Source organism: Eumetopias jubatus, unplaced genomic scaffold, assembly GCF_037043125.1.
Source record: "Eumetopias jubatus isolate StellerSeaLion01/CBP00866 unplaced genomic scaffold, mEumJub1_p1.0 scaffold_10, whole genome shotgun sequence".
NCBI classification, from domain to species: domain Eukaryota; kingdom Metazoa; phylum Chordata; class Mammalia; order Carnivora; family Otariidae; genus Eumetopias; species Eumetopias jubatus.
The window spans coordinates 101,562,635-101,587,776 of record NW_028274816.1 but is presented as its reverse complement, the minus strand read 5'-3'; the positions used below and the strand labels follow the sequence as shown (position 1 = coordinate 101,587,776).

Genomic DNA, 25,142 nt, shown 5'->3' with positions numbered 1-25,142 from the left:
CTGGAGGCGAGGGAGGGGAGGGCCTGCGGCCGGGGGCGGGGCGGCTGAGGTGAGGGGCTGCGCACCCGTCTCCGCGCGCGCGCGGCTGGCCGCTCCGAGGGGGCGGCCCTGGAGGGGGGGAGGTGAGGCCGGGGGGCGGGGCCGGGGCGGGGCTGCGGGGAGGGCGAGCCGGGGACTGGGGGCCCCAGGAGCTCAGCCCGAGCGCTGCGCACCCAGCCCGTCCGCCTGTCAGGCCGCCGCCTCTCCAGCCGCCCGGCTTACTGCCTTGCAGCGCCGGCCCTTCCTCATGCTGGCACCCCCGACCCCCGAGACTGCGGTCCCCATGTCCCAGGCGGAGGCCGACCTGGCCCTACGGCCCCCGCCGCCTCTCACCGCCGCCGCCGGTCCACCCCGCCTTGGGCCCCTTCCTCGCCGGGCGCGCCGCTTCTCCGGGAAGGCTGAGCCCCGGCCGCGCTCTTCCCGTGTCAGCCGCCGCAGCTCAGTCGACTTGGGGCTGCTGAGCTCTTGGTGCCAGCCAGCCTCACCCGTTCCGGAGCCCCCTGATCCTCCGGACTCCGCTGGTCCTGGCCCCGCAAGGAGCCCACCGCCTAGCTGTCCAGAGACCCCCGAGGGCACGTGGACCGGGGGAGACCCCGTGAAGGCTGCGGACTGCGCGCGTCCAGAGCTCGCGGGCTCTGCAGGAGGCCGGGGGTCCCGGGATCCGCCGACAGTCCCCGAAGCCGCGGCTCGGGAGCGGCAGCGGGAGCAGGAGGAAAGGGAGGATACGGAGACCCAGGCAGTGGCAACGTCCCCGGACGGCCGATACCTCAAATTTGACATCGAGATTGGACGTGGCTCGTTCAAGACGGTGTATCGAGGGCTGGACACTGACACCACGGTGGAGGTGGCCTGGTGTGAGCTGCAGGTGCGGCTGGGCGCCCTTCTGTGGCACCTCGGGATGGGACCCTTTGGAGGTCTTGGGATGAGAAATCTGGGGGACGGCAGCAAGGGATAGATCCATCTTTCCAGTCAAATGTCCAGACACTCCTGCCCACTCCCCTTTGCTCTGATGATCAATGGATCTGGCTGATTCTGGGCTGCAGAAGGATAAACTGAGGCAGAGGGTGTGTGGTGGCTTCCTTATGGGTTTTGGACATTTTTTAAAAGAGATTTTATTTATTTATTTATTTGACAGAGAGACACAGCGAGAGAGGGAACACAAGCAGGGGGAGTGGGAGAGGGAGAAGCAGGCTTCCAGCAGAGCAGGGAGCCCGATGTGGGGCTCGATCCCAGGACTCTGGGATCATGACTTGAGCCAAAGGCAGATGCTTAGCGACTGAGCCACCCAGGTGCCCCGAGTTTTGGACATTCTAACTTTAAAGTCTCTATACTCAACCCTGAGAGTTGGAAGATATGATGCAAAATAGGGTAGGGAGCCAGTTCAGATCTGAGGGGTGACTGGCCTCACCAATCTCCTGCAGTGGTTACTATCTCTTCCTTTTCCTTTCCTCTTAGTCTTGAGACCCTCAGTATGACTCTGGTTCTCCTCCTCCTTCACCCTGAATCTTTGCCAAGTAGGAGGCTGGGATGATGGAGGCCAGGAGCTGGGGCAGGATCCTCTCCACTTCCAGAAGATTTAGAGCGGTGGTAGCAGGATGGGGCCCTCCCAGACTCCTTCTGGAGCAATCAGACTTCTAGACTTCTCCATAGCTGGGGAAGGGGGAGACAGACAGCTCCAGCCCTGGCCTGAGTCCACTCCTGCTCCTCATCCCACTGTCTACTTGGGCTTTCCCTTCCCAGACCCAAAGGCACTGAACCCATCAGGCTTTAGGGGGATGTTGGTGTGAAGGACCTTCTTTCCATGGAGGGAAGACCCAGTTAAGTCTGGACCAGCAGCTTTGGATTTAACTGGGGGGCAGATCTGGGGAAGGGTCCTCCCCTCCAGCTCTGGCACTGGGCTCACCCCTTGCGCCTGCCAGTGCCGAGCCCCAGGCTCTAGGCCAGGCGTGAAGAGGTGGCCAAATTGGTGGTGGTGGTGGTGGGGGGGTGATGAGAAGGGGGCGGGACAGCCATGGGGCAGGGGGCAGTCTCCTGGCGCCTGGTCTTGGATCTTTCTCTGTAACTCCCTCTGCAGCCCTCCTGCCTCCAGTCTGGATCTAGCAGTTCCCAGTTTCTGGGGCCAACCCCCTTGAAGGCCCCAATTCTCTGCCCACGGTCAGCCTGCTGCCCGCCTGCTGCCTGCCCACTGCCAGCCCTGGGGCGTCCCCTCCCGCCCCATGGCTGGCCCGGGAGGCCACAAAGGCGCTATTGAGCTCAGGGCTCCTGGACTGGGCTGCATAAAGGCCCTTGTGTCCAGCGGAGGGTCCAGGGGTGGCCCAGGCCCAGGATGGGCGTGTCCTTTAGCAGCCTGAGGGGGCGGATCGACAATTCGAGGCATACAGCCCATTGGGCAAATGATGACCTAGACTCCTCCTTGGGCTCTAACCCTCACCTCTCCCCCAGCCCCTCCCCCTGTGCCCCTTCCTCCTCTCCGTGGCAGTCCTGGGCCTGTCGTGAAATTGACCCCCGTCCCCTACCCCACAGACTAGGAAACTGTCTCGAGCCGAGCGGCAGCGATTCTCTGAGGAAGTGGAGATGCTCAAGGGGCTGCAGCACCCCAACATCGTCCGCTTCTACGACTCGTGGAAGTCAGTGCTGAGGGGCCAGGTTTGCATCGTGCTGGTCACCGAACTCATGACCTCCGGCACCCTGAAGACGTGAGCTCTGTGCCTGGTGCTAGTGTTGGTTGGTGGGAGAGCTGGTGGTGGGAGGTCCCCACTGCTTCTGGAACTTCTCCCAGGCTCCTCAAACTCTAGATTTTGGTCCAAAACCAGGCTTGCTACCTCTCACCCATCCCTACTTCATCCCTGCCTTACTGAATGGCAGTGTCCACCCAGCACGCCAGCCAAAACCTGATCTCCCCAGATGCCACCTTTATCTCCATTCTGTGCATCCGCCTTCCCCCATCAGTCTGTCTTCAAGGCCTCCTTATAATTCCCCACTCTGCCTTCCCAGTTCCATCCACTGCCACCTCACTGGTCTGGAGCCCTGCAGCAGCGCCCTCTCGGGCCTTCCCCCACTCTGCCCTCACCTTTCCAATCTATCCTATCTTCCTGGGGTCTGGGGAATCAATCCATTCCTTAAAACCCCTTCAAGGCTTCCCACCATCCTCAGGTTAAAGCCTCTCACACACTCTCTAACGTACTCACAGAGTCCTTAGGACTTAGCCTTAATCTTGAACCTAGATTCCACAGGAACCGAATTCCCAGCACCTCCTCCCACCCTGCCCTGTCGCTGTCTCCGTGCCTTTCAGCACAGTGTCCCCTCCGCCTGGAAAGTCTCCATCCCTTCCCTTTTCACCCTTGAACCCCTACTCATTCTTCAGGAGGCAACATAAAAGTTATTTCCTCTCTGAAGCCCTCCCCCACGCCCAGGGCGGTTAGTCATCCCTACCCGCACTCCCCAGCCCCGTTGGCGCAGCTCTATCTGCAAGTTTACCGCCGGACCCGTTTTGTACTCTCACGGCTAGCTCCCACACCCCCGACTCAGTTTCTCCCTGGAGCACCGCGAGGACCTGAGCTAGAATAATGCTGGCAGAAGATGTGTAGGCGGTGGTACCAGTGGGACCAGGGGAACTTCCCAGCGGGGGTCCCCTCCCCCGCCTCCGTGTCCCCACCGCGACCCTGGCTACATGCCTTTCCCCCAGATACCTGAGGCGGTTCCGCGAGATGAAGCCGCGAGTCCTTCAGCGCTGGAGCCGCCAGATCCTTCGCGGGCTTCATTTCCTACACTCCCGGGTACCCCCCATTCTGCACCGGGATCTCAAGTGCGACAACGTCTTTATCACGGGCCCTTCAGGTTCGGTCAAGATCGGCGACCTGGGCCTGGCCACGCTCAAGCGCGCCTCCTTTGCCAAGAGTGTGATCGGTTAGTCCCTCCAGGATCCTTGCTATCCTCCCCCCCGAGCCGCGTCAGAAGAGAGCCTGGGGGCCCTCTCTTTCCAGCAGTGCCCTTTGAGTTGCACGGAGTTAGAAGAGCATGGGGAGCATGGGGAGACCTATAGCATCCTCTCCACCGCCCCCCAACCACACACAGTGGGGAAGTGTCCGCCACTATCACTTCAGAATTCTCCAGGTTGCCGCCTCCCTGCACCCCCTGGCTAGCTGGTGGTACGCCCAAGAGGAGGGGCGAAGCCAGAGGAAGGCTCTGTAGCCTGATGCCTGCTGTGGATCCTACAGGGACCCCGGAGTTCATGGCCCCTGAGATGTACGAGGAAAAGTACGACGAGGCCGTGGACGTGTACGCGTTTGGCATGTGCATGCTGGAGATGGCCACCTCGGAGTACCCTTACTCCGAGTGCCAGAATGCTGCGCAAATCTACCGCAAGGTCACTTCGGTGAGAGGGGGTGGGGAGGACAGAGAATTCCAGGTCACCTCCCATTTTCCTGCCCCAACCAGCCCGCGGTCAATGCCATTTCCCTTAAAGAAAACAGGCGAGACACGAAGATGCTCTGGTAAACACCGAAGGGTATTGGATGCACACATGCCCCCCTCCCCGCCCCCTGCCCCGGTACTAGCTGTTTAGAATAATGATGTGTGTAGCGCTCCCTAGAGTTTACAAACGATTTCACATCTGATCTTTCACCCGCAGGGTGAGCAGGGAGGGCCTCTTCTCTGCCCTGCGCTTTACAAATGGGAAAACTGGCACACAGGGAGACTTGTTCAAGGTCATACTGTCGATACGTGGGGGGGGGGGGGGGGGGAGGGCGGAGATTTGAAATCAAACCGTCTAGTAGCTGTCGCCGTGCTTTTAGGATTGCACGCCCTGTTGCCTCGGGCGGGGTGGGGGGCAAGCAGAGAGCTGGGGCGCGAGGCCTCATGCAACCCCTTTCCTCCAGGGCACAAAGCCGAACAGCTTCTACAAGGTGAAGATGCCCGAGGTGAAGGAGATCATTGAAGGCTGCATCCGCACCGATAAGAACGAGAGGTGGGGTGGAGGGGGCAGGGTGTGTGTTGGGGGAGATTGTGGGACGGGCTGCGGCAAGGCTCGGCTCATCAGCGCCTCCCTCAGGTTCACCATCCAGGACCTCCTGGCTCACGCCTTCTTCCGCGAGGAGCGCGGCGTGCACGTGGAGCTGGCGGAGGAGGACGACGGGGAGAAGCCCGGCCTCAAGCTCTGGCTGCGCATGGAGGACGCGCGGCGCGGGGGGCGCCCACGGGACAACCAGGCCATAGAGTTCCTGTTCCAGCTGGGCCGGGACGCGGCAGAGGAGGTGGCGCAGGAGATGGTGAGTAGAGGACAGACTGCCCTGCGGCTGGGCTTGTGCGGGGGGGGGGGGGGGGGCAGGGGGGGTTTGTGGGCGTCGACTGGAGGGGCCGGGTGGAGTGGGGTGGTGGGAGAGGCACCCGGCTCAGCCCTCTCTGGGTGTCTTGTAAGTGTCCCCTTGCTCCTCCCGCCTTAACACACCCACACGCACACCCAGTGTGCAGACTCGCTGAAGATTTCCTTTTCCAGAGCAAGCCCGGGGTCCTCCAGTCTCCCTTGCTCTACTTCCTGCTGATCCAATTTTCCTGGAATGCTCTTTTCTCCAATTTATCTATTTGTTTTTCTCTTTTTCATCCTCCCCCCACCTTGTCGTCCCCCCCCCCCGTCTTCCTCCGTGCTCAGAACCCTGAATTTCAGGAAACCCGTTCCCTCTAGAGTCCAAATTAAATGCTTCTTTCCACTTCAACAGGTTCTCCATTACAGGACCCACCACCGTTGGTCTTGTTTTATACCAGGAGACATTCCTGTCTCTCTCCTCCACTAGACTATAAAATTCCTTGAGGGCAGACTGTGTTCTGTTGATTTTTCTGTCTCTGACAGTGCTTGGCACATGGTTGGAGCTCTTTAATAATCCCACATTTGTACATGGTTTCGAGCACTTTCACATGCATTCAGCTGTTGTTACCAACCCTGCATGGGGTGATTTTATCCTGATGTACTGATGAGGAGATGGAGGGCTCAAAGAGGTTGAATATCTTGTCCAAGGTCCTGAGCGAGCAAGTGGCAGATCACCCCACCCCACCTCCCTTACATGCACAGTGAAGCTTGTCCTTGAGATGAATAAGGAGATGATGAACAGAAGCTTCCAGACCATGAGAGGCATACCTGGGAGGTGGAAGACGCAGAGCTGGTTTAGGAAGACCGGAAGTGGGTGCGGGGAGGAAGAAAGTATGACGTTCCCTTTTTTTTTTTAAGATTTTATTTATTTATTTGAGAAAGAGAGTGACAGAGAAAAAGCATGAGAGGGGGAAGGGTCAGAGGGAGAAGCAGACTCCCCGCCGAGCAGGGAGCCTGATGCAGGACTAGACCCTGGGACTCTGGGATCATGACCTTGAGTCAAAGGCAGACGCTTAACTGACTGAGCCACCCAGGTGCCCTAGTATGAGATTCCTGATAGAAAAATGGCAGTTGAGGGGCATTGGGTCCTGGGATCAAGCCCCTCATCAGCAGGGAGCCTATTTCTCCCTCCCCTGCTCCCCCTGCCTGTGCGCTCTCTTTCAAATAAATAAATAAAATCTTTAAAAAAAAAAAAGAAAGAAAGAAAGAAAAATGGTAGTTGAGAGGGTGGGTATCATCTATGGTAGGCCTGGGTCAGGAACCTGAGAATGTGTTTGAAATGTGGCACGAGGGTGCCTGGGTGGCTCAGTTGGTTAAGCGACTGCCTTCGGCGCAGGTCATGATCCTGGAGTCCGGGATCGAGTCCCGCATCGGGCTCCCTGCTCAGCAGGGAGTCTGCTTCTCCCTCTGACCCTCCCCCCTCTCATGTGCTCTCTCTTTCTCTCTCTCTCTCTCATTCTCTCTCTTTCAAATAAATAAATAAATAAATAAATAAATAAATAAATCTTTAAAAAAAAAGAAATGTGGCACGAGAGCAGGTCTCCTTTTTTTTTTTTTTTTAAGATTTTATTTATTTATTTGACAGAGAGAGAGACAGTGAGAGAGGGAACACAAGCAGGGGGAGCGGGAAAGGGAGAAGCAGGCTTCCTGCCGAGCAGGGAGCCTGATGCGGGGCTCGATCCCAGGACCCTGAGATCATGACCTGAGCCGAAGGCAGTTGCTTAACCAACTGAGCCACCCAGGCGCCTGAGATCAGGTCTCCTTAGCACAGCTCACACCTGACCTGGGATCAGATCTTGATCCATTACTTACAGGGATTCTTGATGATGACACTATTGACATCTTTATTTGGGGGACTGTCCTGTACATTATAAGGATGCTGAGAAGAATCCCTGGCTTCTACTCACTAGATGCCAGTAGTACTGTGTTGTGACAACTACAAATGTCCCCAGATATTGCCACACGTTCCCCCTTGCCCCCTGAGAGCAGTGAACCTACTAGATAACCATGAACTAGTCACAGCTTTACGTATGTCTAAAATGGAGCTAAGACCTACCACAGAAAGTTGTTGGGAGGATTTAATTATGGTGATGTAAAGAGTTGCCAGTTAATGGGCACAGTGCCTAATCAATGAATGTTAGTGCCCTTTCTCCTGGAGAAATATTCTGGAGGCCCCAAGAAGGTGTTCTGATGTGTCTTTGAGCAGAGTCCTCACCTCAAACTGTGTTCCTCACCCTCTTCACTCCAGGTGGCCCTGGGTTTAGTCTGCGAGGCTGATTACCAGCCAGTGGCCCGTGCAGTACGTGAACGAGTTGCTGCCATCCAGCGAAAGCGTGAGAAGCTCCGCAAAGCCAGGGAGTTGGAGGCCCTCCCCCCAGCACCAGGACCCCCACAAGCAACTGTCCCCATGACTCTTGGTCCCCCCAGCCGCTTCCCCCCTGAGCCTGAGGAGCCAGAGGCAGACCAGCACCAGCCTTTCCTCTTCCGCCATGCCTCCTACTCATCTACCACCTGTAAGTCACCCCTGACTGTGGGATTTGGGATGTGACCTAGGTCCCAGAACCCTTGGCCTCTGCCCCCCGCCTGCCCGGAAGTTCAATCCAGCAGCACCATCACTTAACCGGCCTTCCACATCTAGCCGTGAAGCTCCTTCTGGGAAAGAACTCCCACAGCTCCAGGCCCCTCCTTGCTCAAGCAGCCCCCCTACTCGGCCACCAGTCCCCTTTACTTCCCCTTTCTTGATCCCCTCCCTCCTCCACCAGCGGATTGCGAGACTGATGGCTACCTCAGCTCCTCCGGCTTCCTGGACGCCTCAGACCCTGCCTTTCAGCCCCCTGGGGGGGTGCCATCCAGCCCCGCTGAGTCCCATCTCTGCCTGCCCTCGGTGAGAGGGGGTCACGTGGGGGGCTCCCAGCCACTGCAACCCTATGACCTATCTTTCTCCTTGTGAAAGCCAACCCCGTGACCTCGACCCATGTCCCTGGAAATCCACCACTCTGCCCTGATCTTCCTTAATTCCCTCTGCCCAGTACCCCAGCACCCTTGACCCCATCTCCCTGGACCCCAGTGATTATCGTCCTCTGACCTCATGAACCCGTTTCCTATTTCAGGCTTTTGCCCTATCCATTCCACGTTCTGGCCCTGGCAGTGACTTTCCCCCGGGAGATAGGTAGGTTCTGGCAGGAGCTGGGGTGCTGAAGCGAGACATACGGCGTTCTGGGGTCCCAGTGTCCACTCCGACACTCCTATCTCCTTTCCTTTTCCAGCTATGCCTCAGATGCAGCGTCAGGCCTTAGTGATGTGGGAGAAGGGATGGGACGCATGAGGAGACCCCCAGGGAGAAATCTCCGACGCAGACCGCGATCCCGGCTGTGGGTCACTAGTGTAAGAAAGGGGCACAGGGGATGGGGAATAACCTACAGGACCAGGAGGGAAACTGCCAGGGGGTAAGGGAGGTCAGCCAAAAAAAGGGGAGAGCAGTATGTGCCTGGTACCCTAGAGGCAGCCAGTCTCCTTTCTAACACCAGAGTTTGGGGACAGAGTCTGCTTCTCTCCGATTCCAATCTGGCCACTGCCACTTGGTTGGAGTGGGGTGGGGACATGTGATGAGGACAGAGGGCCTGACATCCTCCCCTCTGCTGACTTTGAATCTGAAGGTCTCAGACCAGAATGACAGAGTGGTTGAGTGCCAGCTACAGACGCACAATAGCAAGATGGTGACCTTCCGATTTGATCTGGATGGGGACAGCCCGGAAGAGATTGCAGCTGCCATGGTGAGGGGGAGAGAGATGAGGACAGAGTCTCTGGGTCCAGGACAGGAATCTCCTGTCTGATGTCCCCTGGTGCTGAACTGCCCCTTCGTCCCACCCAACAGCAAGGGTTTTTATTTTATTTTTTTATTTTTTTAAATTTTGAACAGCAAAGGTTTTTAAAGCACAGTGACACTGAAGACATCTCTGCCCTTGTATGGGGGAGATTTTTGTTTATTCAATGAACTTTGGATCCTCGGCTGGAGCAATCTGATGACATAGGGTATACACAAGTGCTGTGGTCAGGTACATGCTACACATATGATCCTGTGTCTGTGAGTAAAGGGTGGCCTGGGGCAGCAGGGGGAAGAGGCAGAACTTATTCCAGGTCTTGACAGAACAGCAGTGAAGACCGGAAGGGGCGGGTCTAGAGGAAGTACAGCATAAGCAAAGGCATGGAAGTAGGGAGTGACTTGGAATGTGGGGCTTGCGGGGGGCTTCATGTCACTAGAACTAAGGGTTCCTAAAGGAGAATTGTGGGAGCAAGGTTGGGCATGTAGAGCAGGCACAGATTACAGACAGTCTTAAGAGTTAGAGTATAACATGGTGAGAACAGGTTTTAAGAAGACCATTCTACCATGGGAAGTAGGAGAGGGTTGGGGGTAGGGAATCCAGGTGGCAGAAAAATACAAGAAACTACAAGTGGTCCAAGGAGAAAATGGATTATGGGGAAAGGGAGGAAGAAAAGGGGTAAATCTGAGGCTTGTTTCAGAAAAATAAGTTATTCTGTAATCCAGTCATTTATTGATGTAATATGGTACATATAGTAGATGCTCAGTAAACACTGAGTTGAAATGATAGGGAGTTAGGGAGAGGGGATATCACGGGTGACTTGTAGTGTGGAGAAGCTAGTGGGAGCAGGCCATTAAAGGAGAGAGGAAGTTGGAAAATGAAAGCAGGTTTTCTTAGGGGTCATGATGAGCTTGAATGACAGAGGGGCAGGCAAGATGCTCCCTAGGAGCAGGATATGGTCAGGCAGGGGCTGGATCTAGGATCCATAGGTGGATCTAGGAGTTGTCAGCACAGAAGGGAGAGTGAAGGGAGATGAGCTTGCAAAGCCAGAGGCAGAGAGGGTCTGAGAGTGGGTCTCAGTGGATACCCTCTTTTCTGGGGTGGGGAGGAATAGGTCACCAAAGGACACAGAGGTGGAGCCTGAGAGGCTGGAGGAGCCCCAGAAGATGTTAAGGAAAACTGAGTGAACAGAGAGTTTCAAAGAGGTGATACAGGGTGAAGCCTGAGGCAACACCACACTGGGTTTTGTCAGGAGAAGGTCTTTGTGGGAGACCAGTTTCAGTGGAGTAGGGGAAGTGAGTGCCAGTGGTGAAGGAGGGGGGGGAATGAGAGAAGCATCAGGCTTCAGGAACTCTCTTTAAAGCTTCTCCTCCATCATGTCACTCATCTTGTATCCAGGACAAAGCCAAAATATCACTTGGCACACAGGCTTATCATCTTTCCTCTAGCCACACTGGTTTCTGAGTGGTCCTCTGAAGAGGCTGGATGCCTTTCCACTTCTGTCTCCATCTGCTCAGGGGTCTCTTGCCTTGAAAGGCTTTACTAGGCTTCTTAGCCCACTGAGATTCCACACAGCCAAAGTGACCCCCCCACAATGGACCATAGGGTCCAATGCCCTCTTTTCTCTCCCTACCATTCTACCCTCCACCCCTCTCCAGCAGAATTCTCCTGAGACTTGGATTTGCTCTTGCTTTTTGCCCCTACACCATTAATGGCTAGCCACCTGTGGTTAGAGTAAGGTCCCAATTCTGGAGCATGGCCTTTGAAATTCACAGCACTCCCAACTCTGCTCTGGTCTTCACTGCTTTGTGAATGTGCCGTGTGCTTTCATGCCTCAGAGCTGTTACTCATGCTGTTCTCCCTGCTCTTCTCTTCCCAAAACAGCATGGAACAGAGGAAAGGGTGGGCTTTCACATAAGACCTGAGTTCAAGGGCAACCCTTTCCAGTCCCTTCCCTCTTCGGGAGCTTTGTACTATGGCTCAATAAACTTAGTATCACTCAATAAACTTTGCTTTGTTTCCCACCCCACCCCCCAAAAAAAAGACCTGAGTTCAAATTTCAGCTCTGTTATTCACTAATTTGGTGAATTGGAACAAGTTTTTTTAACCTCTCTGAACCTCAGTTGCTCATCAGTAAAATGTAGATTATAATACTCATTTTGCCAAGATGTTCTGATATAGTATATAATTATATAACTTATAAGAAGTAATAGATGTATGAGAAATGAAATTATGTGAGAAGTATCCACACATGATAAGTCCTCAAGGAAGGGTTGCTTTCTTACTCATTCTTTAAGGCTCAGCTCTGTGAAGCCATCCCAGCTTCCCTTATCCTCCTGGGGGGCATGACCTGCTCTCTCTTTGGAATGGCATTTTAAAAAATGGTGGCAGGGGCGCCTGGGTGGCTCAGTCATTAAGCGTCTGCCTTCGGCTCAGGTCATGATCCCAAGGTCCTGGGATCGAGCCCCGCATCGGGCTCCCTGCTCAGGGGGAAGCCTGCTTCTCCCTCTCCCACTCCCCCTGCTTGTGTTCCCTCTCTCTCGCTGTGTCTCTCTCTGTCAAATGAATAAAATCTTTAAAAAATAAAAAATAAAAAATAAAAAATTGTGGCAAAAAAACACATAAAATTTACCATCTTAACCATTTTTAAATGTATAGTTCAGTAGGGTTAAGTACATTCACATTGTGAAACAGATCTCCAGAACCTCTTCATTTGCAAATCTTGAAATTCTGTACCATTAAACAACTCTCCCTTTCTTCCTGCTGGTTTAGTATTTTCTCTATACCTTGATCATAATGCCTTTCCTACCTTGGGCTGACTTGCAGTATATTATGGATATATGTGTGTCTTCCACTAGATTTTGGGCTTCTTTGGGACCAGGACTTTGTTTTATACTTCTCTGTATTCCTCACCTAGAACAGTGCCAGGCACGTAGTATGTGCTCCAGTGTTTGTGAAATTGAATTGACATTTACCATCGATTGCCTTATTTTTACTTAACTTTGTGGGTGTGTGTGTACGTGAGCCTGGATAGTATACTTCATAAGCCCTGCAAGAGCAGGAGTTGTGTCCAAAAGCACAGGAAGCAACAGTGGAAAGAACTCAGGCTCTGGCTTTAAGAAAAATCTGGGTGCAAATCCTGTGATTTTAGGCAGGCTGAACTTCACCTTTTTGAGCATTGCTTATCTTAACTCTCAAATGGGGATGTGAATACAGACCCCAGAGAGCCGTTGTTGGTGTTGAATGAGATAAGACCCTCGAAACCTCTGGGTTATAATGCATCCTAGGAATGTTAGCTCCCGTCCTCCACGCTGTAGTTCTCCTTACACCACACGGTGCCTGGCGTACAGTAGACACTGAATACCTGTTTTAGGTTGGTGGTTGGCAGAGCAGTGGGGTGAAGGGTTGGCTTCTAAAGATCAGTACAGCAGGGGAGGGGGGAGTAGGACCCTGAGCCCCCCTCCCCTTCCTGCTGACCCCTTGCCAGGTGTATAACGAGTTCATTCTGCCCTCGGAGCGAGCCGGCTTCCTGAGCCGTATTCGGGAGATTATCCAGCGAGTGGAGACCCTGTTGAAGAGAGACCCTGGCCCTGTGGAGGCTGCTGAGGACCTACTGGGCCCCCAGGTCAGACCCCTCTGGTCACCTCCACCTCTCTGCTCCAGACTTCATTGCTCTCTGCCTTCACCAGTCCCCTTGGCTGTAACTCCTTCATCTCTGGGACCCTAAAACAGTGGCTCTTACCCCATTTGAAATCTGAGGAAAGCCGTGGGCACTTGTTCTAGAAAAATGTGTTCAATGCATACTTTCAACTCATTATTTTGATAGAATTTCAGACTTACAGAGAGAAGTTGCAAGAATTGTACTAAGAACTCCTAGATACCCTTTGCCCAGATTTGCCAGTCGTCAGTGTTTGGTCACATTAGCTTTATCACTGCCTTCCTCCCTCCCCTCTATGTATGTGCACACATTATTTTTTCCTGAACCACTTGAGAGTAAATTGCAGACATCATACCCCTTTACCTGTAAATATTTTAGCACATACACTTTTGAGTGCCTTGAAAGTCCTTTATGGATTCCTAGAGGTTCATGGGTCCCAGCTGAAGCCCACTCTGAATGTCCCCTCTAAGACTCAGCTCTTCCCCGCTGTGACCATGGGCCCCATTCTCTCCCTCAGGAGGAGCCAGCACCATTGCCTGCCCTCTCGGGCCCCCTCCCAGACCCATCCCGTGGTATGTACTGAGTTCTGTCCCTACTCATCACAACCCTTGGGGTTGCTCCTGGGCAGGGCCTAGGGAATGGGGGACGGGGAACTCAACACTCCTTCCTTGCCAGCAGAGTTCCAGAGCAGCACCTCCCCGGAGCAGAGGAGCTGGGCAGCCTTCTCCACCTCCTCATCTTCTCCTGGAACCCCCTTGTCTCCTGGAAACCTGTTTTCCCCCAGAACCCCTGTTTCCCCAAGTCCCATCTTCCCCATCACTTCTCCCCCATACTCTAGCCCCTCCCCATTCTCCCAAGTGTCTTCAAATATCTTGCCACACTCCCCTGGCTCTCCACTTGCGTTCTCCCCCAGTGCCACCCAGTTCCCTGGCCCAGCCTCTCATTCTCTGCAGAGCTCAGTCCTCCCTTCTCTGCCTGCCTTTTCTCCCAGTTGCTCCCAGGTGACTCTTACTCCTCCTTCCTTTCCCCCCTGCCCCTCCACCTCTACCCTCCCCTCCACCACAGCAGCCCCTCTCCTCTCTCTGGCTAGCGCCTTCTCACTGGCTGTGATGACTGTGGCCCAGTCTCTGCTGTCCCCCTCACCTGGGCTCCTGTCCCAGTCTCCTGCAGCCCCTCCCGGTCCCCTGCCTAGCCTGCCCCCGCCCCCTCCCCCTGCTCCTTGTGGCCAGGAGAGGCCTTCACCCCCAACAGCTGAGATGGAGAGTGAGGTGAGTCAGAAACCAAGAGGGATGGTTAGGGGCACTCCATTCTGGATCATTTCCCTCCTCATGGACCCACACTTTGTAGGCCCTGCCAAGTCCTGCTCGGCCACTCCTGGGTGAAGCCAGACTAGAGCCCATCTCTGAAGGTGAGGCCTCTGATGACTGACCCATTATTCTCACTTCATATCTGCCCGATTTCTCTCCCTCCTTCCGTGACTCCTTCCTTGTCACTCAACAGAGGGGAAGCCGCAGCTTGTAGGGCGTTTCCAAGTGACTTCATCCAAGGAACCAGCTGAGCCTCTTCCCCTGCAACCAACATTCCCAACTCTCTCCAGTTCCCTGAAGCCTCCAACCCCTCAGCTGACCTCGGAGAGCTCGGACACAGAGGATAGTGCTGGAAGCGGGCCAGAGGCCAGGGAGGCTCTGGCTGAGAGCGACCGTGCAGCTGAAGGCCTAGGGGCTGGAGTTGAGGAGGAAGGGGACGATGGGCAGGAACCCCGAGTTGGGGGCAGCCCCCCACCCCAGAGCCATCCCAGCCCAGTGTGGACGAACTACTCATACAGCAGCCTGTGTCTGAGCAGTGAGGAATCCGAGAGCAGTGGGGAGGATGAGGAATTCTGGGCTCAGCTGCAGAGTCTTCGGCAGAAGTGAGTCTGGGGAGGAAGGACAAGACGTGGACTCGGGAGAGCAAAGTGTAATGGCTAGCGCTCATGCTCCTGGTGTATCCTCAGGCACTTGTCAGAGGTAGAGGCACTACAAACACTACAGAAAAAGGAAATCGAGGACTTGTACAGCCGGCTTGGGAAGCAGCCCCCAGCGGGTATCGTGGCCCCAGCTGCTATGCTGTCCAGCCGCCAGCGCCGCCTCTCCAAGGGCAGCTTCCCCACCTCCCGCCGCAACAGCCTGCAGCGCTCTGAGCCCCCGGGCCCTGGTGAGACTGCAGTGGCCCAGCTCCCATCTTTCCCGGGTCCCCTTCCCTACTGATCTGGCTTTCTTCCAGGCCCTGGGGGTCTGCCCCTTGGTTTGGGGGGAGTAGGCCCCCCCCCCGCCGTGGCCCGTTCCCTCACTCAGTGCTCTCCCTCCCCATCCTGCACCCAGGCATCATGCGAAGGAACTCCCTGAGTGGCAGCAGCACCGGCTCCCAGGAGCAGCGGGCAAGCAAGGGGGTGACATTCGCCGGGGATGTTGGCAGGATGGTGAGGGCGGTCCCAAGGGAGGGCAAGCCCAGGGAATGGTAACTGACTACAGCTTCACCCTCCTCCCATCCTGGAGATTTCTTCAGTGCTTTTTCTTTTCCCTCCAGTGAATTCAGAACAGAAGACATGTGTCTCCCCCACACCAGGGCCCACCATGGAGCTTGTGCTCTCAGAATCTGCTGACCAACACAACTCTGCAAGAAGACCCCAGTACTGAGGGAGTAGAAGGCCAAAGGGGCATGGAGAGTGCTGCTTCATTATAGGGAAGAGCCAGACATGTGGGAACTATTTACTGTGTGTAGGTATCAGTTCTGCAGCCTACCATCCTCATGCCTCCACCTCCCCAGCCAAGGGTCAACCTCTAAGCAATCCCACTCAAGCCCTGATGCTTCTAGAGGGCACACTCCCAGCTGAGCAAGTGTAGGGGGTGTACTCACACTAGAATTAGCAACAATCAATAAAAATGCTGGAAACTAGGATTCTGTGACACTGTATCTGTTGTGCCTTAAGAACTGGGGGTAAAGCCTTGTGGGGTACGGGAGGGGAAAATTTAGAAGGGACTCTCCTCACAATGGGAAGCATGGCTAGCAGCTGCCCAGCCTTCTAACTTCCTGCCAGCAGTTCATGAGGAAACTGCAAGGTCAGTGATCCACTTGACCAAGCTGAGATCTCATCCAGACCCACCTTAGGCCTAGAGAGGCAGGCCCAAGTGGAAATTAAAAGAAGGAAGGCTGTCCCTCATCTTTCATCTACCCCTCTCTCTCGGAATGGGAAAAGACAGGTAAGTTGGAGGTATTGGTTTTAAGGGTAGAGGACAGAAGAGTGACCTTCCCTGCCTGAAGATGTGGTTCAGTCTCACAGCCCAGTGACCCACCCTGATCTCTCCCTTAAATCAGGTGGAAAGATCTCACAGAAAAAGTAATTCTAGTTAAACATTTACAGCTCCCTGGGGCAATGCCACTGCTGCAGCTACTGCCCGTGGAGCTTTCCAGTCATGCCATCCCTCAGCCTGAACGCACTCATTTGGCTCCAAGAGAGGTGACTCAGTTTTATTATTCTCAACCTAACTCCATCTTTCCCACTTTAGGCTCCAACCCTACACAGAGCTGCCACATGCACAACAGCTAAGCCCCTGGGAGGTAAAGAGGGTAAACCACAAAGTCAGAAATCCTGAGAAAAGCCAAGGACGTATAACTCTCAAACAGAGAAACAAAATACAAGGGCTCAGTGACTGGACACAGTTTGTGTAAAGTGGGCAATATTCTCTTGACCTGGACAAATGCAGAAAATTCTTGGGCTCAATCATCGTCCAAGGTTGAGGCCAACGATGCTGTGTGCAGGCTTTGATTCCGACAGGGTCATAGGGCATCATCCATCATGTGAAGGGGCTCCCAGCAGGTTGGAGACGTGCAGTGCCCATCCGGTTCAGGGGCCTGATGCCCTTGCCAGGGCTCGGGCTCGGGCAGCTTTGGCCTCATCCTCCAGCTCATCTAGGAAACGCTCCTGGGACACGGAGTAGAAGGTGTAGCCATCTGGGGAAGTGGGTTCAGGAAATCTCTCGGAGTATGCATATTGCCTTTTCCCAGACTTTCTCCACCACCCTTGTTACTCTCTCACCCTCCCAAATTAGTGACTCGATCTTCTGCCCTCTGCTTTTCTGAGCCCTGACCCCGATTCCGTTATTATTAATAAGTCATATTAAAAGAGCATTTATAAATTACAAGGTACATTAAACGCTTGGCTCGGCATCAGCAATGGCCAAGACTTTCACAGCTCGGGCTCTTTTTAGCACCCCCACACTGCCCTACTACGCGCCTCTGCTCCCCCTCTCCTGCCCCCCCCCCCATGCCATCTCCTGAGCCTACAGTCTGGACGGATACAAATAGCTAACACTAGGGCCCCGATGCCCAGGCCGGTCACGATGTTCCGGGTCCGCCGCTGTGGCAGACTCTTCTGCCACTCGGCGAGCTGCACCTGCCGCATGAATTGCAGCTGCTCGGGAGTCAGCTTCTCCCGAGTTGGGTCGATGCGCTGAGCCACAGGGGCCTTTCCACTCTTGGCATGGAGAGGGTCACCAGCTCCCGGGGCTGCCATGTTGCCGCTCCGCCCTTCTTAGTCCCAGGGCGCGAGGCTTGCTGGGAACAGCAGTCCTGGGCCGGAGCAGGGGACGCTGGGAGTTGTAGTCCGCGTTTTCTTTCTCGAAGCGAGGGCGGCTCTTGGCCTTCGGGGAAGGGGGAGGGGAGGGGCAAGCGGCCGAGCTTTCTGATTGGCTGAGCGGGTTCGCGGCCGTTGGGGCGGGAAAAGGCTGTGGAGGGCTCGAGGCCGCGGTGGGAATTGGGTTTTCCTCACACTTGAGGAGAAGACAGGCACACAGAAGGCAAAAGGTTCTGGAGTGAAGCTAAGGGAGTCGGTTTATGGATCCAGCGAGCCGTCCAGGTGTCCCCAAAGGCTTCTGAAAATGGACGGACCTGTGAGGTCAAGATTGGCGTCCTCCCTCAGTGACTTTCAGTTCGGAGCTGTCGCCACAGAGACGATAGAAGACGCTCTGCTCCACCTGGCGCAGCAGAATGAGCACGCCGTGCAGGAGGCTGCCGGCCGGATGGGCAGCTTCAGGGAGACCCGGATCGTGGGTGTGGACGCAGGGCTGGGGAACCGGTTTCATGGGAGACTTTGAGGCACCAACCTGGAGAATCAGTTTACCTTATTCATTCAAATAAGTGTTGTTAGTAACTACTAGGCGCCAGGTACAGGGAATGGAGTGATGAACGAGATCCACCAATACCCCACCCTTGATTTCAACCCGTACAGAGTGCTGCTCCACACCACTTGGGAGAGCGGGACAGAACGGAGATTCAGCCCCTGCTTTGGAGGCTATTAGGACAAGTCTGGAAATGACTAGGTTCAAGTTAGATAAGTTAGATGAGTGACATACCAGATAAAAGAAGCTTTTATGGGGATTGAAAGGAGTGACAGGGTGAGGTGAGGGTAAGAAGAATTAAGGTAGACCTCGAGGAAGGATGACATTTTGGTTGGTGAAGGTGGAGGAGAGGGACAGCGTTTCAACCAAAAGGGTATGATGACAAGAGTAAAGCCATGGGAGTAGAGAAGCTTGGGGTGAGTGTGGGTACAGTGGTTAAGTCCAGGATGTCCGGAGCACGTGGAAGAATAGTTGAAATTAGGACCAGAAAAGTAGTTTGGAGACATTTGGTGTGGAATGCCAAGGGGAGGAGTTTATATGTAGCTTAGTAGGGAAACAAGAAGGCATTGAAGGTTTTCAAATATGGGAGTGATGTGACTTTAGCCTTTGCCCTAGAAAAAATGTTGGCTGTGATGTGAAGAATGGTTTGGAGTAGGGACAGGTGGGAGGGAGGGAGACCAGTGGAGTCTGTGTCAGTAGTTTAGGCAATAGGGCAGAGGGAATGACAAGGGAGGATGGATTAAAAACATTTCAGAGATAAAATCTGGGGCTCTGCAATGGATGAACTTAAGAGGTGAAGAAGGCAAAGATGACCATGCCAAAGGGTTGAGCCTAAGAAAGTGGGAGTATAGTGGTGCCATTAAGAGAAACACATTCATTTAAAAAAGAGAACAGGAGGAAACGTGACCTTTGGTAAAGGAACAGCTTTGGTTTTTGGATCTACTGAGTTTCAAGTGCTTGTAGAACATCCAAAGGAGGGTTTCCAGTGAGCTGTTTAAAAAATAAGTCAGAAGAGAGGTCAGAACTAGAGACAAAGGTTGAGGAGGTATCTTCATAAAACTCACAGAGAATGAGTCTGAGAGGGAGAAAAGTGAAGCAAGTCAACGACAGTTCCCTGGGAGACATTTTGTGTTCAGGCAATTGGAGTAGGAAGAAGAGTCATGAAGGGAACTAAAAATATGGTTGGGGAGGAAGGAAGAGAATCAAGACACCTTTGGAAGCCAAGAGAGTTTCCAGAAGGATGGTGGTCGGCAGTTTCACATGCCTCAGGGATATGAACGACGGGATAAAGGTTGCAAAAGGGTGATGCTATTTAATAATTTGGACATATTTGCTGGCCTTTGAGATCATTTTTTTAGCAAGTTGGGAAAAGTAGAAGGCAAACTACAGAACATTCAGGAATTCATGAGGAAGTGGAAGCAGCAGGTCTAAGCCAGGCTTTCAAGAAAAGTTAACAGTGATGGAAGCTAAGGAGATAAAAGAGCCCTAGCTTAAGAGGATAGAAGGGGAGGGTCTTTCAGTTAACAGATGGGTGTTTGTAGTGCAGGAGGGAGAGCCGGTAGGGAGGGGAGGCATAATCATCATCCATTGCACCTAAACCTAGCTCAGTTTTCTTGGCAAATTAAACTAGAAAATAGAAACAATCGCCCAGGTAATTCAGACCAAAACCAAACTATATACTCACACACAAACAGAAATAAAGCCTAAACTCCAGCAAATAAAAGGACTAATAACACACAATTATGTGTTCTAGAATGTTTTGCTTAATTGCTTAAACTAATTATCTTCTGCATTAGGCACTGCTAGCAGGGCTTTCTTTAGTTCCCGTAACAGTAAGGGATATGTACTGTTGTACATATGTGTAACATGTGTCGAATAGACTGTTCAACTTTGTGCTAGCATGACTTCTACGTGCCTAAGAAAGTCAAATTTTCTCTGAAGACACATGGTCATTTGATTATGCATAATTCTTTACTAATCAGTGCTAAAAGTCCCAAGTTCTACAGGAGCTTCCTTTGTTGAGAAGTAACATTTACCCTTGTTTCCACCCTCTAATGATATTGCAAACTAAATAAAATTCTATCTGGGGCTGTTCTTTCAAAGAGAAACAGAGGCGGCCTAAGATCTTGCCAAGGTATCTTGCCCTTCCCACCTCCCCAGTGACTGTGCCCCCCCACCCCAAAGTGGGCTATGTTCCCTGATTTAGGGGCTATTTCTTCAAAACAAGCCACTCTACAGTAACAAACGTGCTCCTGGGGAGAGGCTCAGCCACCACAGATTTACCCAACAAACTGGTGGTGGGGAGATGGTGTCTGCTGTAAGGTGAATCGTGTTTGTAAAGCAATGGGAGTTCTCCAGAGGGTGGTTACTAAACAAACAGTGTTATAAAGAATATCGAAGCTCCAGGAGGGACTTTTCTGTTCCTGTCAACATTCCACTGAAAACAGAATATAGGGGTTACGGTTTTTATCCATCTGAGATTCTCCCTTGAAGCTGGAGGTTCCCAGCATGGTGTAGAGGCCAAAACTCGACCAGCTGCTATGTTTGTGTGTAGCTGGCCAAGACTTTTATCAGCTGAGACCCACAGGAAGGCTCAAGGGTCACTGAGGGGGCTTGGTAAGCCCTTGTCTTTGGCGCTCGGTCAGCCTCCTTTCCGTGCCTCTGATCTGCCTATTGGCAGGAAAGGGAACTCAGCTCAGCTTGGGTTGTTTCAATCTCCTTTCTCACCCCCTGACCCTCTTCCCTTGGCCCCATAATGGCTTTTACATGATGCCAGGAGTTCACAGAGTGGTTTTGGTTGCACCGTGTGAGTCAGTCTCTTTCTTGTTTTGGCAGAGTTTGTTTTTCTCCTGTCTGAACAATGGTGTCTGGAGAAATCCGTGAGCTACCAGGCTGTAGAAATCCTAGAAAGGTAAAAAACACTGAACATAGGCCTTTGTGAGTGGTACCTCTCAGAAGGACTAATGTACTCTTAAAAATCTTAAAAAAGAAAAAAAAAATAAAGTACAGTCACCCTTTAGCGCGAGACCTGGTTTGGCACCCTCTATTACTTGCAAATGTCCATTTCTCAGCCAGGGACTGAGATTGGAGAGGAGGAGATACCCCATAGTTTGCAGCACAAACTCCCTTTAGTTTGATGAGTGTGGATTCTTTACTCTCCCCTTCCCTTCCTTATAGGTTTATGGTTAAGCAGGCAGAGAATATGAACAGGCAAGCCACGATCCAGCTGAGAGAGAAGAAGGAGGCTCAGAATTGGAAAACTCTGAAAGAGCAGCTTTTCAACAAGTTTATCCTGCGTCTTGTGTCATGTGTTCAACTGGCAAGCAAACTTTCCTTCCACTACAAAGTAAGGAGCTGGGGTCCCTCCTGGGTACCTGTGCGTTAGCAGAAACCAGCTCGTCCACAGGCAACTGTGAGAAACCTCCTCCTAAGCTAGGTGTTACTACTCCTGTGGAAATTCCAGAGTGCAATTACGCTCCCTAAATAAGCATACCTCCTACACACACACACACACACACACACACACACACACACACACACAGTCACACAGAGGCAGTTTTTAAATAGCCTGAAGTTCTGTTCCCAAAGTGTAATTGCTGGACAGATGCCATCATTTATACAGGTCACCTTTCCTCCCCTTGGACTCAAGGACAGTTTACGTAAGGTGCCTGAATTGCCAACAGGCCTATCAGTATTAAAGACAAACTGTTACATTTATAGAGGATAAAATGTTTCCATACCCCTACCCGATGCCTGTATGGTAAAATACCATTCCCGCAACAAAGATTCACTGTCTTCTATGGCCAGAGGCTGCACTAGGTGCCATGGGTACAACAAGTAAAAATATTGCCTGAGCTCTATTATCCAATGGGAGAAGACACACAGGCAAATAACGTGGGACGGTGCTCCAATTAGTGTAAATGCAGACAGCTGTGCATGTACCTCTGCGGCCTCAGAAAGTCAAGCAAGTGTATTTAGGGAAAATGACTTCTTGAAGGGGGTAGGTAGGCGTGGGTAGGAGATGGGTGGATGCTAAGAAAGAGGGAGAGGAGTTCAGGAAAGCAGGGAGAGAGGAGAGGGAGGGTCCAGACACAGGAAGCAGCACGTATACAGGCTTGGAGAGCTGGACGGGCTCGGGAACTGCAAGTAATCCTATATGACAAGCGTGGGGCGTGAGGGGCAATTGCCAAGAGAGAAGACGCGATGAAGGCATGTGCTGGATTGTGAAAAGCTTTGTATGCTATGCCAAGATGTGTGACCTTTAGTCTGACACCCTTCTCTCTCTCCCTCTCACTGTTTTGTTTTTCTTTGCTCAGATTATCAGCAACGTTACAGTCCTGAATTTCCTCCAGTCTCTAGGGTATGTGCACACTAAAGAAGAACTGTTGGAGTCAGAGCTTGATGTTTTGAAGTCCCTGAACTTCCAAATCAATCTGCCCACTCCCCTGGCATATGTGGAGATGCTTCTGGAGGTTTTAGGTACTCTATTAAGCGTGTCAGCGGATGTGGGTTGGAATCTTCCACAGAAGGCAGTAAGAATGTGCCCAGGGGCTTGGAAGCAGTGGGCAGAACCCACCGATGAGAAACAGCAGGAAGCCTGGGATGACTGAGTCTGGTACCTGTCAGGGAAGGAAACTCAGGTCTCAGCACCTGACTTCTATTTGGACTCACTAGGCACTCTCTTATTGCGGGATCAAAGAGGTGATTTTCTAGAGAGGCATGAGATAAGAGGGGAACAAACAAATATACTCTAATTGTATATACACGGCAGATGGAGATTTCTCTATCTCTCCCTTTATCCTTTGAAATTGACCTCCAACTAAAGAGGTTTCCTACAGTAGAACACGTTAGCTCAAGAGCTTTGTCACATGTCAGTGGTGATGATGCTCAGAGAGGACCCACTTACCACTCTTTGCCATGCCCATACCCCATCTAGGATACAATGGCTGCTTGGTCCCGGCCACACAGCTGCACGCAACCTGCCTGACCCTGCTCGACCTTGTCTATCTCCTGCACAAACCCATATATGAGAGCCTGCTGAGGGCTTCAATTGAAAACTCCGTACCCAGTCAGCTGCAAGGGTAAGGAAACTCCTTTAGGGTAGGCCTCTTCCAGGAACAGCGAGTTAGGAGCACACCTCGAGAACATACCACGGGAATGGAATTTACCCAATAAGGCATCCAGTCCACAGATAACCTGCGCAGGTTACCCAGTTTTAATGAACTCCCAGTATGTTGCTTGGATGCAGATGACTGAACCCAATCAGCAAAAACCCTAAAGGATTTTGCTTTTAAATTTAAATGACTGCAGGTAATTAACATACTTTCTTTTTCATAGTTGCTCCTTTACTTCTGCTTCAATTTGAGATTACTGGACTGCCTTTTAGCCACTTAGGAAAAAAAGCCAGTCACAGGGTGGCGACTTGGACAAAAGTGTTTGATTACTGTAAAGTCAGACTGGTAAAAAGGCTCACAGTTACAGTTACATTTGTTAGGGAGACAGATGGGACAGCAAAGGCTGATAAACCAGTCAGGATCCCAGGTGGGTTAGGGGAGGGGGGCCAATTAGCCATTTCCTTCCATATCTAAAAAAGTCCAAGATGATCAACATAAACAACTCATTGTTGAAGTCCCACGGCCCTAGGATTTGGAAGATCAAGTTCCATTCAAGCTCCAAAATTAATATGGTTTTAATCTCTCAGGGACAAGTTTGTTTCAGTGAAGGAAGACTTCATGCTGTTGGCAGTAGGAATCATTGCAGCGAGTGCTTTCATCCAGAACCACGAGTGTTGGAGCCAGGTGCGCACCACTGAGCAGGACTGGCACGATCAGAATTCACTTAATAGAAAGCATTCTCCCATCGGTTAAAGGAAAAGAGAAGACAACTTATAAAAAATAAGTCGAGACCCAGTATAATGATGAGTAAGCAGGATTTGGGGGAGGAAACACTAGGGTAGGTCTGAAAAGCGCTCTCCAGTTTTCCCCTTGTGGAACTGGAAATGGAGGATCACGTTCAGCTTGTTCCTTTCTCTTTCTGATGATAACCCACTGTGGTGTTCAGGTCCAATAAGTATAACCTCCTCAATAGAAGACAATGTCTAGGCCCAAATGCCCTCATCATATTTCACAGAACTTATCTCTAGAAATGAAATGTCTAGCAGAAACTTTCCAGGCTAACACTATCAGGGTAAAGGGATCCTAACGTCATCTGGATTTAATCTTCTCTGTAAACGCAGAGAAACAAAAAAATTTACATCTGGCTTGAGAACAGCCCAAGCGTTGTGCCTTTCTGTGCGCTAAAACATGCTGAGATTATTTAGTAATACGAAATCTGTCTGTCTCTGAAGGTTGTGGGGCATTTGCAGAGCATCACTGGCATTGCCTTGGAAAGCATTGCTGAGCTCTCTTACGCAATCCTGACTCACAGCGTGGGAGCCAACACTCTGGAGCGACAGCAGCCTGTTCCTCCCCACCTGGAGGCCAGAGCTCTGAGGGCCACTGCCTCCTCCAACACATGAGGCGCACTCAACGCACCGAGTATAAACAGCCTTCCGTCACCATGCTCAGCCCTCCTTTTGTTTACTCTTAGACTCGGGACAAAAGTTACGAGTATCTTTTGAACTATGTTTTGTACTCCAACTCCATGCTCCTTTCTCTGCGTCAGAGAAAGAGTTAAAGTTGACAAGCATGTCCTTTTTGCCGAAATCAGACTGAAAATGTCAAGGAGCTGGGAGGAGACAGAACATTAGTGAAGTTGGTTCATTTTTGTTTAACAAGATATTTATAGCTTTCCCTTAACTGTTCATTTCATTGAGAGAGAGCACCAGACATGGAAATTAGTATTAACCAGGGGCCTGAAAACTGGGCCTGTTTGGGTGACCTTGACTGAGCATCAAGGAGGCAGCCTTTATTTCCCCTTAAAGTTAGCTTAACATTTCTGTTCTGTCTTTGAGATGTACACAAATGGGCTTCCTCTACAGCTGGCTATTTCCATGAGTCTTTTTTAAAACTAACACTAATCCATCTCCAAACACGTTTCGACAGGATTTCCACATACTTGCACTTGAACTCAATACTCCCAGAATATAAAGTACTCTATCTTAGTCA

At 52.2% G+C, this 25,142-nt stretch overlaps 3 protein-coding genes across 5 annotated transcripts; 2 read left to right on the top strand and 1 right to left on the bottom strand.

Annotated features, from left to right (window-relative positions):
• Positions 1 to 202: 202 nt before the first annotated feature.
• Positions 203 to 15,815, top strand: WNK4 (WNK lysine deficient protein kinase 4). 3 transcript variants are annotated; one of them, XM_028094082.2, is made up of 19 exons: positions 203 to 904; positions 2,563 to 2,735; positions 3,725 to 3,945; positions 4,257 to 4,414; positions 4,917 to 5,005; positions 5,090 to 5,306; positions 7,650 to 7,914; positions 8,164 to 8,285; positions 8,512 to 8,570; positions 8,668 to 8,785; positions 9,058 to 9,174; positions 12,710 to 12,847; positions 13,398 to 13,452; positions 13,559 to 14,148; positions 14,228 to 14,288; positions 14,381 to 14,789; positions 14,874 to 15,073; positions 15,241 to 15,338; positions 15,446 to 15,815. In XM_028094082.2, exons 1-19 carry the CDS (start codon positions 287 to 289, stop codon positions 15,446 to 15,448), a joined length of 3,711 nt encoding a protein of 1,236 aa, XP_027949883.1. In that variant the 5' UTR covers positions 203 to 286; the 3' UTR covers positions 15,449 to 15,815. The 3 variants fall into 3 exon arrangements, with proteins under 3 accessions (XP_027949883.1, XP_027949882.1, XP_087884374.1); XM_028094081.2 differs by having other exon boundaries at positions 13,556 to 14,148; XM_088028248.1 differs by lacking the exon at positions 15,241 to 15,338 and having other exon boundaries at positions 13,556 to 14,148.
• Positions 15,816 to 16,366: 551 nt separating this feature from the next.
• On the bottom strand, positions 16,367 to 17,451 carry COA3 (cytochrome c oxidase assembly factor 3). Its single transcript, XM_028094015.2, has 2 exons — positions 17,219 to 17,451; positions 16,367 to 16,870 (listed from the first exon to the last, which is right to left on the bottom strand). Exons 1-2 carry the CDS (start codon positions 17,430 to 17,432, stop codon positions 16,764 to 16,766), a joined length of 321 nt encoding a protein of 106 aa, XP_027949816.1. The 5' UTR covers positions 17,433 to 17,451; the 3' UTR covers positions 16,367 to 16,763.
• A 345-nt stretch (positions 17,452 to 17,796) lies between these two features.
• CNTD1 (cyclin N-terminal domain containing 1) lies at positions 17,797 to 24,553 on the top strand. The gene is made up of 7 exons (XM_028093920.2): positions 17,797 to 17,968; positions 20,872 to 20,947; positions 21,214 to 21,382; positions 22,353 to 22,515; positions 22,973 to 23,117; positions 23,738 to 23,834; positions 24,383 to 24,553. The coding sequence occupies exons 1-7, from the start codon at positions 17,797 to 17,799 to the stop codon at positions 24,551 to 24,553; spliced, it is 993 nt and encodes a 330-aa protein (XP_027949721.1).
• Positions 24,554 to 25,142: the final 589 nt, after the last annotated feature.

Coding starts and splice junctions, on each gene's coding strand:
- WNK4 (XM_088028248.1), top strand. CDS start 287: ATGCTGGCACCCCCGACCCCCGAGACTGCGGTCCCCATGTCCCAGGCG. Junction 2,736..3,724: donor ACCTCCGGCACCCTGAAGAC/GTGAGCTCTGTG, acceptor CCTTTCCCCCAG/ATACCTGAGGCGGTTCCGCG. Junction 14,149..14,227: donor CAGCTGAGATGGAGAGTGAG/GTGAGTCAGAAA, acceptor CACACTTTGTAG/GCCCTGCCAAGTCCTGCTCG.
- CNTD1 (XM_028093920.2), top strand. CDS start 17,797: ATGGACGGACCTGTGAGGTCAAGATTGGCGTCCTCCCTCAGTGACTTT. Junction 17,969..20,871: donor CAGGGAGACCCGGATCGTGG/GTGTGGACGCAG, acceptor TTGTTTTGGCAG/AGTTTGTTTTTCTCCTGTCT. Junction 23,835..24,382: donor ACCACGAGTGTTGGAGCCAG/GTGCGCACCACT, acceptor CTGTCTCTGAAG/GTTGTGGGGCATTTGCAGAG.
- COA3 (XM_028094015.2), bottom strand. CDS start 17,432: ATGGCAGCCCCGGGAGCTGGTGACCCTCTCCATGCCAAGAGTGGAAAG. Junction 16,871..17,218: donor GGCCCTAGTGTTAGCTATTT/GTATCCGTCCAG, acceptor CCACTTCCCCAG/ATGGCTACACCTTCTACTCC.